The sequence below is a fragment of the Schistocerca cancellata genome, chromosome 8 (genome assembly GCF_023864275.1).
Source record: "Schistocerca cancellata isolate TAMUIC-IGC-003103 chromosome 8, iqSchCanc2.1, whole genome shotgun sequence".
Taxonomy (NCBI): domain Eukaryota; kingdom Metazoa; phylum Arthropoda; class Insecta; order Orthoptera; family Acrididae; genus Schistocerca; species Schistocerca cancellata.
In genome coordinates, this window is record NC_064633.1 from 158,699,556 (window position 1) to 158,712,397 (window position 12,842).

General features: G+C 38.2%; 1 protein-coding gene across 3 annotated transcripts in view; it reads right to left on the reverse strand.

The window, feature by feature from the left end:
- The window catches only part of LOC126094656 (heterogeneous nuclear ribonucleoprotein 27C), a 67,360-nt gene that overhangs the window by 48,715 nt on the left and 5,803 nt on the right, over positions 1 to 12,842 (reverse strand). For 2 of the 3 annotated variants that reach the window (XM_049909161.1, XM_049909159.1), the window contains exons 4-8: positions 11,832 to 12,018; positions 9,404 to 9,486; positions 8,545 to 8,646; positions 499 to 631; positions 348 to 389 (exon numbers count right to left, since the gene is read on the reverse strand). In XM_049909161.1, the coding sequence (XP_049765118.1) occupies positions 348 to 389; positions 499 to 631; positions 8,545 to 8,646; positions 9,404 to 9,486; positions 11,832 to 12,018 (547 nt within the window). The remainder of the gene's footprint in view (positions 1 to 347; positions 390 to 498; positions 632 to 8,544; positions 8,647 to 9,403; positions 9,487 to 11,831; positions 12,019 to 12,842) is intronic. The other variant, XM_049909160.1, reaches the window with a different exon arrangement.

Genomic DNA, 12,842 nt, shown 5'->3' on the forward strand with positions numbered 1-12,842 from the left:
CCTTCCACCACTGGCACAAAAGAAGGAATGGCTACATAGGCCAAAAGAAGTTAGTGAATAAAAACATCTGCTTCTTGATCTTCATGCTCTATGCAATTCCAAAAAATATTAAAAACTACTTTTCTGCTATATATATAGCATCATGAAACATTTATAAATTATCTGCATACTTGTCAAGGCACTATGCAATATCTTGTTCATAGTTTCTGGTGTAAAAATCTCGAAGTTCCATCACACTACAATCTTAAGTAATGAACTAAGTTAAAGCTACAAACCACTCTACAGGTTTCTAAACTAAAGCAATGAACATCAAGAAACAGGCCGATATGGACTTTTCCTAGACGTACCATTAACAGGCAGCTGATTCGAGGGGGAAGGCCCCCAATGTCCTGAAATCACACAATGCCACACTTTTGATTTCTACCCCAACTGCTTCCTAAATTTCTATACCTTATTAGTGCACATAATGAGCACTGTGTATTAACTAATGACACAAACCTGGATACTGAGTCTGCTGTGGAGTTCCCCAACCTTGATATCCCTGCATCATGTTTCCTGGAGGACCCATTGGACCCATTGGCCCTCCCATGGGACCACCCATCTGCCCATTTGGGCCACCCATGCCCATTCCCTGCAAAAAATTGTTTTATGTTATTCAACATGTTCTTCATGCACTCCTTAAAACAGTTTTTCTTGAAACAGAGACAATAATTATTCAAAAACTCTAAACACTGACAATATAAACAAAGAAGCATAAGCATTTTATTGTACAAACACTGAAGAGAAAATTTATTAACCTGTGATAACAGTTCATTACGAAGATGCTTTACTCTCCACTCATTCTATGGAACTGTAACACATCAGGCAAGGACTTTCAACAATAGTAACTGCTGATAAAGGAAGAGCAAAGCACACCTCTCTCAAACAATGTGCCAAAATACTTGCTAGACCATGCCATCACTTGCAAAGAATCCTTTAACACTTACTGATAACTAGCTTTGAAATTAACTAAACTCCAGTTACAAATTTGTCAATCCAAATAGAATTTTATAGCACAGATTTCACAACTTACAAATACAACACTTCTTACATGAGGAGCGACTTTAAAAGTGTCCCAAAGGGTACATTTTGCATAAAACACTCAAGGCTGTTGGTACCAATGTTTATTACAAGGGTCTCCCCCCCCCTTCCAAGATTTGAGGACTGTTTGTCTTATTCTACTGGACAATATGCCTTTTGATGGAAGCTATTTTGTAAAATGCCTTTTGCTATTTGGAGCTAATGCACTGAGTAGTTCGCAATATCACACACAACAACACTGTAGTACTCTAAATTAATACAAATTGTTCAACTGCTGGTCAGCTAAAATGTTTCACTTCAGTCCATCAGTCTTACATTGTAACCAAAATTGTTTAATAAACCAAAATAAAATGAAATAAAATGGGGTAAATTCGTTCATACCAGAGACCAAAATGCTGCTCATTGCATTTCCTAGTTTCCAAAAACATTTTAGGTGGTCCGACAATGCATTTTGATGGGATATGACAGCATGTGCTGAGTGAGGATAGAAAATACACCGTATCTTATCTCATGCAATTTTATCCAACAGTGGATATTACGCATTTTGAAAAGCTGCTCCTCGTGGCACACACCTTACAATCCACTACATGAAATAACCCTGATTTTTTTAAAAAATATTTTCATATGTGAAATATTTAAACATGAGGATGTTCAATAGGTCTTTTGTAAATTAAGTTCTGAATTAATGTTCACTCATCTGTCATTATGACCTTCACTCGATTACAAGTTTTTTTTTTCGGAATTCATCATACAAAAAATAGTGTTTTCTTACATTCAGGTGTCAATCTATAACTGCTGAAGTCAACATTTTTACACTGTGTAATAGATTAACACAGACCATTTCACATTTACAGATGTTTTGTTAACTGGAGTAACACAGACATAATATGAAGGCTTTGTAAGGGTTGGAGGGGAAACAGCTTAGCCAAGCACTAGTACAAATATGGCAAAGGAAGTGGTCAGAGCAGCAAATTTCTTCGTGCTTGCAACTTTGGAAATGTGTACAGAGTACTTTGGCTTTTTATGAACATGTATGCTGGAACTGCTCTATGCCTAAGGCCATGATTTAATCAGAATTGAGCTTACTTTAAAATTGGACAAAACAACAATAGCACACATTTCTATGGCAGACAAATTAACATAAACAGAAGTGTGTTCACACTGAACACTAAACAGCTCAACAAATAAACATGAGCTTCAAAAATGACACTGAAGATGCTACAGCTCACAACACATTTTTAAGGCCAGAACAGTGTTAGACCAAAGTGGCACAATTTCTGTCACTTCAGCCAGATACACACAATATGACAATGCACTGTTGTCATTCAGTCTGGCTACTGTCAGCCCTGTAAGAAATATAATCTGTACCATCAGTAACAGATGTAATTAAGTCAACTGTACAGGGAAGTCACTGTACAAGTGGGTTTCACAACTGCTTCGTGCAGACAATATGATGCTGATTTTAAGTTAATGGTGAGTCATGAAGCAGAGACCACAAACATATGCCACAACAGTCACAAAATTTGATGTCACTTTTGAATATTCATAGGTGATGTCAGATAAAGAATTCACGTAAATTGAAGCTAGAGCTCTACAACCAAACTTTTGGGGACCAAAACAAAGTTTCACAAACTAGGGCTGCAAGTCTTAACTACATAAAAGAGAAATGCAATGAAGGCTTCCCAATTACTCAGGGCAGTACCTGAATGTGCTGAAGATCAAAAATTCCCGAACTGCATGCATCACACAGAATTTGAAGCACTTACTTGTTGGTGCATATCATTGTTATGCTAGCCCATACAGTCAACACCCATCATACATCAGTTTACTTAGATACACCATGGTACCTGTGATTGATGAATGGAAGTGATACCAAAGAAATTGGTTTAGTAAACAAACTAAGGAAGTGACGATAAAAATTATTGTAAACCATTTGTCCACAATGAGGAAATCAAAGGAAAAACTGGGAACGAACTCTATAGATGTAGCAGTCAGGGTGAACAGGCTTAGATGGTGGGGTCATGTTACACACATGGGAGAAGCAAGGTTACCCAAGAGACTCATGGGTTCAGCAGTAGAGAGTAGGAGGAGTCGGGGCATACCAAGGAGAAGGTATCTGGATTCGGTGAAGAATGATTTTGAAGTAATAGGCACAACATCAGAAGAGGCACCAATGTTAGCACTGAATAGGGGATCATGGAGTAATTTTATAAGGGGGACTATGCTCCAGACTGAACGCTGAAAGGCATAATCAGTCTTAAATGCTGATGATGATTGGTTTATTTCTCTTTGTATTATCAAAGTGTAAACAAAGGGTGTGTGTTTAAAATAGGCACAATGTTTTTCTTTTAGGCAAATACTTCATATGTATGGTGGTTCCACTACCTTCATTCATCCATGAAAGTATCTCCAAAACCAACAGAGAAACTCAAACGTGGCCCCGAATCAACTTCATCTGCTAAATCAACCCCCAATTTCTTATAATTTTTATCAGACCTGTACTCTTTATGGCTGACAATCTGACGTAACAATATCTACTTAAGAATTTTTAACTCATGAGGACGGGGCACGAGTTGTGCTTGGGTAGCTCAGTCTGTAGATCACTTGCCTGCGAAAGGCAAAGGTCCCGAGTTAAAGTTTCAGTCTGGCACACGGTTTTAATCTGCCCAGAAGTTTCATATCAGTGCACACACTGCTGTAAAGTGAGAATTCCGTTCTATAAATTTTTAACTCATTGTTTCGAAAACAGTGACAAATTCGTTTGTCTGTAAATAGGAATGCATTAAATTTTCAGGACAAAAGACGATCAATACTTCGCTGTGTGCAAATTGTCAAGCATTGGTTTCTATTATGATTCTCCATTTCAACTCACTGATAACCAAATCTGCTTTCGAGGGTGGGGTGCGGTGGGGGGTCGAATAGTTTCTAGCCTAACAATGGCAGAAATTTCATAACACCAATTTATTTTTCAATTTAATACCCATGTGCACTAATAAACTTGCAGGAACACACAGGTAACTTCTGCAAACCATTCAAATAAAACGTCTTAGATTTTGAGTTCAACCAAGCATTCACAGCATAATCACTGCGTAATTTTGAAATTGTCATCCTTTGAGGTCATTTTTAGGTTTGGGAAAAGAAAGTCTGACAGAGCCAAATCTGGAGAATATAGCAGACGACTTAACAATTCGAACCCCCAGTCATGCAGTTTTTCCAGTATTGCGAAGGCTTTGTGTGTCTGCATTGTGCTGCTGTTTAAGAACTGTGCACGCCAATTTCCTGGGTTTTTTTTAAATCTCTTCTCTCAAACAGCTCAGGAAGGTGCAACACTATGATGCATTGATAGTTACACCCTTTTGCAAGTAATCCACCATAATTACCCCTTCAGAGCCCCAGAGGACCAATGCCATCACATTACCAGTTGATTTTGGCACCCAGAAATTTCTTGCGGTAGGGGATTTCGTTTAGCCTCAGGGTCAAGTGGTGAACCCACATTTTGCCCATTGTCACATGTTGTTGCTGTTGTGGTCTTCAGTCCTGAGACTAGTTTGATGCAGCTCTCCATGCTACCCTATCCTGTGCAAGCCTCATCATCTCCCAGTACTTACTGCAACCTACATCCTTCTGAATCTGCTTAGCGTATTCATCTCTTTGTCTCCCTCTGCGATTTTTACCCTCCACGCTGCCCTCCAATACTAAATTGGTGATCCCTTGATGCCTCAGGCCGTGTCCTACCAACCGATCCCTTCTTCTAGTCAAGTTGTGCCACATACTCCTCTTCTCCCCAATTCTATTCAATACATCATCATTAGTTATGTGATCTACCCATCTAATATTCAGCATTCTTCTGTAGCACCACATTTCGAAAGCTTCTATTCTCTTCTTGTCCAAACTATTTATCATCCATCTTTCACTTCCATACATGGCTACACTCCATACAAATACTTTCAGAAACGACTTCCTGACACTTAAATCTATACTCGATGTTAACAAATTTCTCTTCTTCAGAAACACTTTTCTTGCCATTGCCAGTCTACATTTTATATCCTCTCTACTTCGACCATCATCAGTTATTTTGCTCCCCAAATAGCAAAACTCCTTTACTACTTTAAGTGTCCAATTTCCTAATCTAATTCCCTCAGCATCACTAGTTGATTCGACCACATTCCATTATCCTCGTTTTGCTTTTGTTGATGTTCATCTTATATCCTCCTTTCAAGACACTGTCCATTCCATTCAACTGCTCTTTCAAGTCATTTGCTGTCTCCGATAGAGTTACAATGTCATCGGCGAGCCTCAAAGTTTTTATTTCTTCTTCATGGATTTTAATACCTACTATAAACTTTTCTTTTGTTTCAGTTACTGCTTGCTCAATATACACATTGAATAACATCGGAGAGAGGCTACAACCCTCTCTCACTCCCTTCCCAACCACTGCTTCCCTTTCATGCCCATCGAGTAACTGCCACCTGATTTCTGTACAAATTGTAAATAGCCTTTCACTCCCTGTATTTTAGCCCTACCACCTTGAGAATTTGGAAGAGTATTCCAGTCAACATTGTCAAAAGCTTTCTCTAAGTCTACAAATGCTAGAAACGTAGGTTTGCCTTTCCTTAATCTATTTTCTAAGATAAGTCGTAAGGTCAGTATTGCCTCACGCGTTCCAACATTTCTACGGAATCCAAACTGACCTTCCTGAAGGTCGGCTTCTACCAGTTTTACCATTTGTCTGTAAAGAATTCACATTAGTATTTTGCAGCTGTGACTTATTAAACTGATAGTTCGGTAATTTTGACATCTGTCAACACCTGCTTTCTTTGGGATTGGAATTATTATATTCTTCTTGAAGTCTGAGGGTATTTCGGCTGTCTCATAAATCTTGCTCAGCAGATGGTAGAGTTTTGTCAGGACTGGCTCTCCCAAGGCCGTCAGTAGTTCTAATGGAATGTTGTATAATCCCGGGGCTTTGTTTCGACTCAGGTCTTTCAGTGCTCTGTCAAACTCTTCACGCAGTATCTTATCTCCCATTTCATCTTCATCTACATCCACTTCCTTTTCCATAATATTGTCCTCAAGTACATCGCCCTTGTATGGACCCTCTATATACTACTCCTTCCACCTTTCTGCTTTCCCTACTTTGCTTAGAACTGGGTTTCCATCTGAGCTCTTGATATTCATACAAGTGGTTCTCTTTTCTCCCAAGGCCTCTTAATTTTTCTGTAGGCAGTATTTATCTTACCCCTAGTGAGATAAGCCTCTACATCATTACATTTGTCCTCTAGCCATCCCTGCTTAGCCATTTTGCACTTCCTGTCGATCTCATTTTTGAGACGTCTGTATTTCTTTTTGCCTGCTTCATTTACTGCATTTTTATATTTTCTCCTTTCATCAATTAAATTCAATATTTCTTCTTTTACCCAAGGATTTCTAGTAGCCCTCATCTTTTTACCTACTATATCCTCTGCTGCGTTCACCACTTCATTTCTCAAAGCTATCCATTCTTCTTCTACGGTACTTCTTTCCCCCATTCCTGTCAATTGCTCCCTTATGCTCTCCCTGAAACTCTGTACAACCTCTGGTTTAGTCAGTTTATCCAGGTCCCATCTCCTTAAATTCCCACTTTTTTGCAGTTTCTTCAGTTTTAATCTACAGTTCATAACGAATATGATTGTGGTCAGAGTCCACATATGCCCCTGGAAATGTCTTCCAATTTAAAACGTGGTTCCTAAATCTACCATTATATAATCTATATGATACCTTGTAGTATCACCAGGATTCTTCCATGTATACAGCCTTCTTTCACGATTCTTGAACCAAGTGTTAGCTATGATTTATGCTCTGCAAAACTCTACCAGGTGGCTTCCTCTCATTTCTTAGCTCCAATCCATATTCACCTACTATGCTACCTTCTCTCCGTTTTCCTACTCTCTCATTCCAGTCACCCATGACTATTAAATTTTCGTCTCCCTTCACTACCTGAATTTTATCTCATCATAGATTTCTTCAATTTCGTCATCTGCAGAGCTAGTTGGCATATAAAGTTGTACAACTGTAGTAGGCATGGGCTTCGTGTATCTTGGCCACAATAATGCGTTCACTATGCTGTTTGTAGTAGCTTACCCGCACTCCAATTTTTTATTCATTATTAAACCTACTCCTGCATTACCCCTATTTGATTTTGTGTTTATAACCCTGTATTCACCAGACCAAATGTCTTGTTCCTTCTGCCACCGAACTTCACCAATTCCCACTATAACTTTAACCTATCCATTTCCCCTTTTTAAATTCTCTAATCTACCTGCCCGATTAAGGGATCTGACATTCCACGCTCCGACCCGTAGAACGCCAGTTTTCTTTTTCCTGATAACGACGTCGAGTAGTCCCTGCCCGGAGATCCGAATGGGGGACTATTTTACCTCTGGGATATTTTACGCAAGAGGACGCCATCATCATTTATCCATACAGTAAAGCTGCATGCCCTCGGGGAAAATTATGGCCGTAGTTTCCCCTTGCTTTCAGCCGTTCGCAGTACCAGCACAGCAAGGCCGTTTTGGTTAATGTTGCAAGGCCAGGTCAGTCAATCATCCAGACTGTTGCCCCTGCAACTACTGAAAAGGCTGCTGCCCCTCTTCAGGAACCACACATTTGTCTGGCCCCTCTACAGATACCCCTCCGTTGTGGTTGCACCTATGGTAAGCCCATCTGTATCGCTGAGGAACGCAAGCCTCCCCACCAACGGCAACGTCCATGGTTCATGGGGAAGCATACCTTGCATAAAAAAAAGCCGTATTAATCTGCTTCTAATTGGCAGACTATTTCTTCCCAACATTGCACACACTCCTGTCTCTGACCTGCATTAAGTTTTTCGGGGCCCACTGATATGAAACTTTCTGCATTCCTAAAATACCCACAACGTCACGAGCATGCCCATGGGTGAATCCAAATTCAATTTTAATATTCTGCAATGTTGTTCAACAATCCTGCAAAATCTTATCGTGATTTGCGGTCACCATTTCATCAGTGGCAACAGTGACAGGCCATCTGTTCCTTGGTGCATCTTCCACACTCTTCTGAGTTTGCAGTTTTTCATTGCCATTACAATGCATCCTAGTGGTAAAACCCTGACAGGAAAGCAGGTTAGACAAAGATTTATGCCTGTCTACTGTGCGGATCAGACTGAACTCCACATTGGACAAAAATGACTTTCCTGATATATGACTTTCCTGATATTTGCCTTAAGCAATTTAGAGGAACCACAGAAAACCAAAAGAGGAAGTGTCTGATAATCTGGACTTAGTTCAACAGAATGGGAGACCAGTGTAATTACTCTGCCACTCCATTTAATTGGATCTGTGGAGGAAGAGGACGATAATATCCATCATGCAGTAACAATGCATAAACACCACAAAAATTAACAATGCAAAGCATTTTCAATTACTATCTTATTTTTAGAAAAAAACTTACTCCTCCCATTCCCATTGGTGGACCTTGTGGTGGACCCCACTGGTTTGGTGGTCCATCACTCATCTTTCCTGCGTCTCTAGGTTCTGCCTTCTTGATCTCAACCTAGTTACACATAAGAATTATTTCAGTTCCTGTTAGTTAAACACAATCATGTTATTGAAGTGGGATGTTTGGACATTCTAAAATATTGCAATGAAGAAAGTGGCTTTTGAATACTTAAATATCCAAGTAATTATTAGAAAAAGTTCTCAAAGTTATAACATTATGCTTCACAAAGCCACAAATTTTAATTACCTATGCTACTGAAATGAATGAAGTTCTATAATATTTTGGAAGCAACTTGGCAAATTTAGATTAACTCATTAAATTCAAAGCAGGGTAAGCACAACACTGGCTACCCAACATTAACCACCCAACTGACAGCAGTTTGTGTCACACAACCAGCCCCACAATAGCACTACATAATGCAGGAATTCTTCACTGCTTGTGTAAATATGCCAGATAAGCTACAGAGAGATCACAATGAAATACAAAAAGGCATATTCACTATATTAGTGAAGAATGCCTCAACCTACTCTAAGAACAGTAAGCATTTGTATTATCTCCATCTATAAAAATAAAATTTTATCAATTAATTACTAAGGTGTCATGCTGGTGTTGAACCACCCTGTAAACAAACTGCTTACTGTATCTTATGATATTTATGGTTTACTGCTAAGTAAGTAACAGCATCAGTAGTAAATTAATGTAATTCTACCTTAAGCTTACACATTAATACATCCACTATAAATGGGGAAGTTGTATGACACAACTGTGTTTTTAATACAGCGTCTCAAGAAAACGGCACCAAAAATTATACCTGTTTGCCGTTCAGGTTGACGAAATGCTCCGCTACGCATCGTTCCACTGCTTCATCGTCCTCGAAGGACAAAAACCCGAATCCTATTGTGTCACACCAAGCAATCAAACAGACTTCAGAAAAAACTGCTAGTTGGGTTTCATTACGCTGGGTTACAACACTGCTGCCTAATGTCGGTATGCCACATTATATATCACTTTGTTAAGGGTTAACTGATTCAGCCTCAGAACTGATAGGGCTTAAGTGAAGCAATGTCTTCATAGCCATCATCAGTGTCAAAAACAATGAAGGCCGAACATGAGACTTAACTAGCCTACTTTTAAAGTACTTAACTTAGGCTTAGGTAATGCATAAAAGTAATTTAGATTACTATCTACTATTCATTGAGCCCTTAACATTAGCGTAACACTTTATACTTAGTATAACTATGGCTAAATATTGCCACATTTTCAAAATGCCAATTGGTAAAAGGAACAAGGTCACAAAGGATCTGGCATTTGGGGAGGTTAGAGCAACTACTCTTTTCAGTATCTCAAATTAATTCAATGCAGAACAGATTGGCAGCAGTGAACACCCCAAAGCATGAAACATTAAAAATTTCTTTTATCAGATGTACCTAATAAAAGACAAAACAGAACATTTAAATATTTAAACTTCAATACAGAAGCAAGCTATATCAGAAAGTGCAACCCCACTGATATGTGAAATAGAAACACAGTGGGTATGCACCATCAGATATTCTTGCCACACACAAAGGAGTTTATTAGCAAATCCATGCATAAACATAATTACAATTAAAAACTTTAATTGTACTGTATTCAAAATCATTTTTGATAACATATAGTAAAACTGCACAGACAACTGACAGTATAAACATGAAGTCAATTTTCAAAATATGTATATATAAACTTCAGGAAACTAATACTTAGCTTTCAAGGCTGTGCAGATTTACTGAAATTCTTATTCATAAATTTAAAATTGTAAGTTAAACTGGAACAATTTCCCAATGCATTTACAGTATTAATGTTTACCTGGACAACCAAACTCATGGCAGTGGTTGTAAATTTGAACTGAAATAAACTACTTATGTGCTCAATATTATAAAAGAATTCCTGGCGTTTTTATTTCGCTAACAATTTCAACATATGGTAAAGCCAATAGAAACTATAGTTAAAGCCTATTATAATGCTGACTACACAATTGGTTTAATTTCCAGAACATGAGAACCCAACCACAGTGGGACAAAACGCATGAATGAGAATAAGTGCATTATCCAAACCTACAAAGACTGCCACACATGTGCACCCATACCTTTGTCCCATTGAAGTTATAGGCCATACATGAGAATTCACACCAGAAACACCAATATTTACAATTAATCTTTAATGTGAAATGCAAGAATCAATTTGACAAAGGTCTTGTCTCGGTGCTTGATCTATCCCACTGATTCATTCAGAAGATCCAAATAATTGCTAACAGAATGTAATAGCCAGTCCACATTATCAGTCTGAAAAGTAAAGTATCTGTCCTGTCAGCCAAACATGTGCAAAGCTACCACAAACAGTTCACAAATAACTATTTTGTAAAGACAAATGACAGACAAGCAGAAAATCTGCAAAATGAAAATAATTTACAGAACCTGTGGAAAAGATAGTGTGACAAATCTTTGGTATCAAGCTCCAGGCTTAAATCTGATGAACAGCACTCTTCAGTTGAAAGAAATACCAGATTAAACAGACACGGAATGTAAGTGCACAGAGTATGCAAACATTTTGTGCTAATTAGTCAAGAAAACAAAGCCATATGAAATTTATTTCAATTATTTATAAGAAGAGCAGTAGAGTGCTGGAAAGATCACTAACTTTTTCTGTAGGCGAATTTCCATAGAATGGAATAATTAGCAATCAATGTGAAGGATATGTAAGACCAATATGAATTGTGACACAGAAGATGTTCCTACTTACAATGTTTAAAATCCTAAGATTATTTATCCCAATGTAATTTGTCCTCACTTTAAAGAGGAACTGGAAAATGCCCTCTAACTGAAGACTATAGCTCAGTGGAAAAGGGAGATTAAGAGTTTACAAATTTTATAGTCAAAGAGGAAAATTTCTATGACAATTCGAACAAGGTTTACAGGTTCTATTATGTATGATGGTTTTATTTACATTAAGTGAAACAATATCAACTAGTTGTTATCCAAAGAAAGGAAAGGTCATGTTTATCTTCCATAATATAATACATTACCAGTGACTTAAAATAATTTTCAGAAGCAGTTTTAATTGATTTCAACACGTTTCAGTCCTGACTGCGAACTTCCTCGCATTGTGCTTTAGTCTATGATTATGTATCTATAACACAATCTGAACTAACACAGTCAAGACAGGCAGACATTATTTGTAATTTTGATGGAACAGATTTCACTGACCTCTTGACTTTTTCTTCTCTTGGTCATACATAATGACCACTTCCATCACCTTTCCAAACCTCGAGAAATACATCCTGAGATCAGTTTCTGTAACATTGGAAGGTAGACCACCAAGGAATACCTTGGGGAAGCTGTTGCTTCGCTTTGGTTTCTGCAGGCTGCGAGGATTGCATGGTTTAGGATCAATCTGTGAACATTCAGAAAGTATTTTACAGAATACCAAATGGAAAGAAGTACTTTCATACTATGTGGTTAGACAGGAAGTACTGTAAGTTTGAAAACACAGAAGACAACTAAGGATTATTTTCAAACCATAAAATGTACACTGTCTCATTCCGACTGTCTCAGTAACCTTTTAATCAACTGACTTACTTTGTAGTCGACAGTAATACAATCGCACTCAATCTGCCCAAATTCAACAGCTTGCTTCACTTGTAAAAGGAAAGAATATTTATAAAGGCAATGGATTCATTAGTCTTATGCAGTTATTATACGTTTACTAAACAATGGAAAATCAATTATGCAATAACAGTCTTATGAAAAGGATAGATCACCACTAACCATACAGGTGAGTGGTCGAATCGCCAACAGGCAAAACAAGATGACAAATGTTAAGCGAGTCGTCCAGCCTCAGTGGCTACGGTACCCTCAGTCGCACTGCACAGTGGCTTGCGGGGTATTTATGCAGATGGATATGTATACAGTGGTTTGTGTGTGTGTGTGTGTGTGTGTGTGTGTGTGTGTGTGTGTGTGTGTGTGTGTGTGTGTGTGTGTGTGTGTGTACCAGCACTTTCTCGTGTGGTAAGTCACAGCATCTTTGTTTTTTATATATGTATTTTCCCCACATGGAATGTTTCTCTCTCTCTCTCTCTCTCTCTCTCTCTCTCTCTCATATATATATATATATATATATATATATATATATATGATGAGACTTACCAAACAAAAGCGCTGGCAGGTCGATAGACACACAAACAAACACAAACATACACACAAAAATCTAACTTTCGC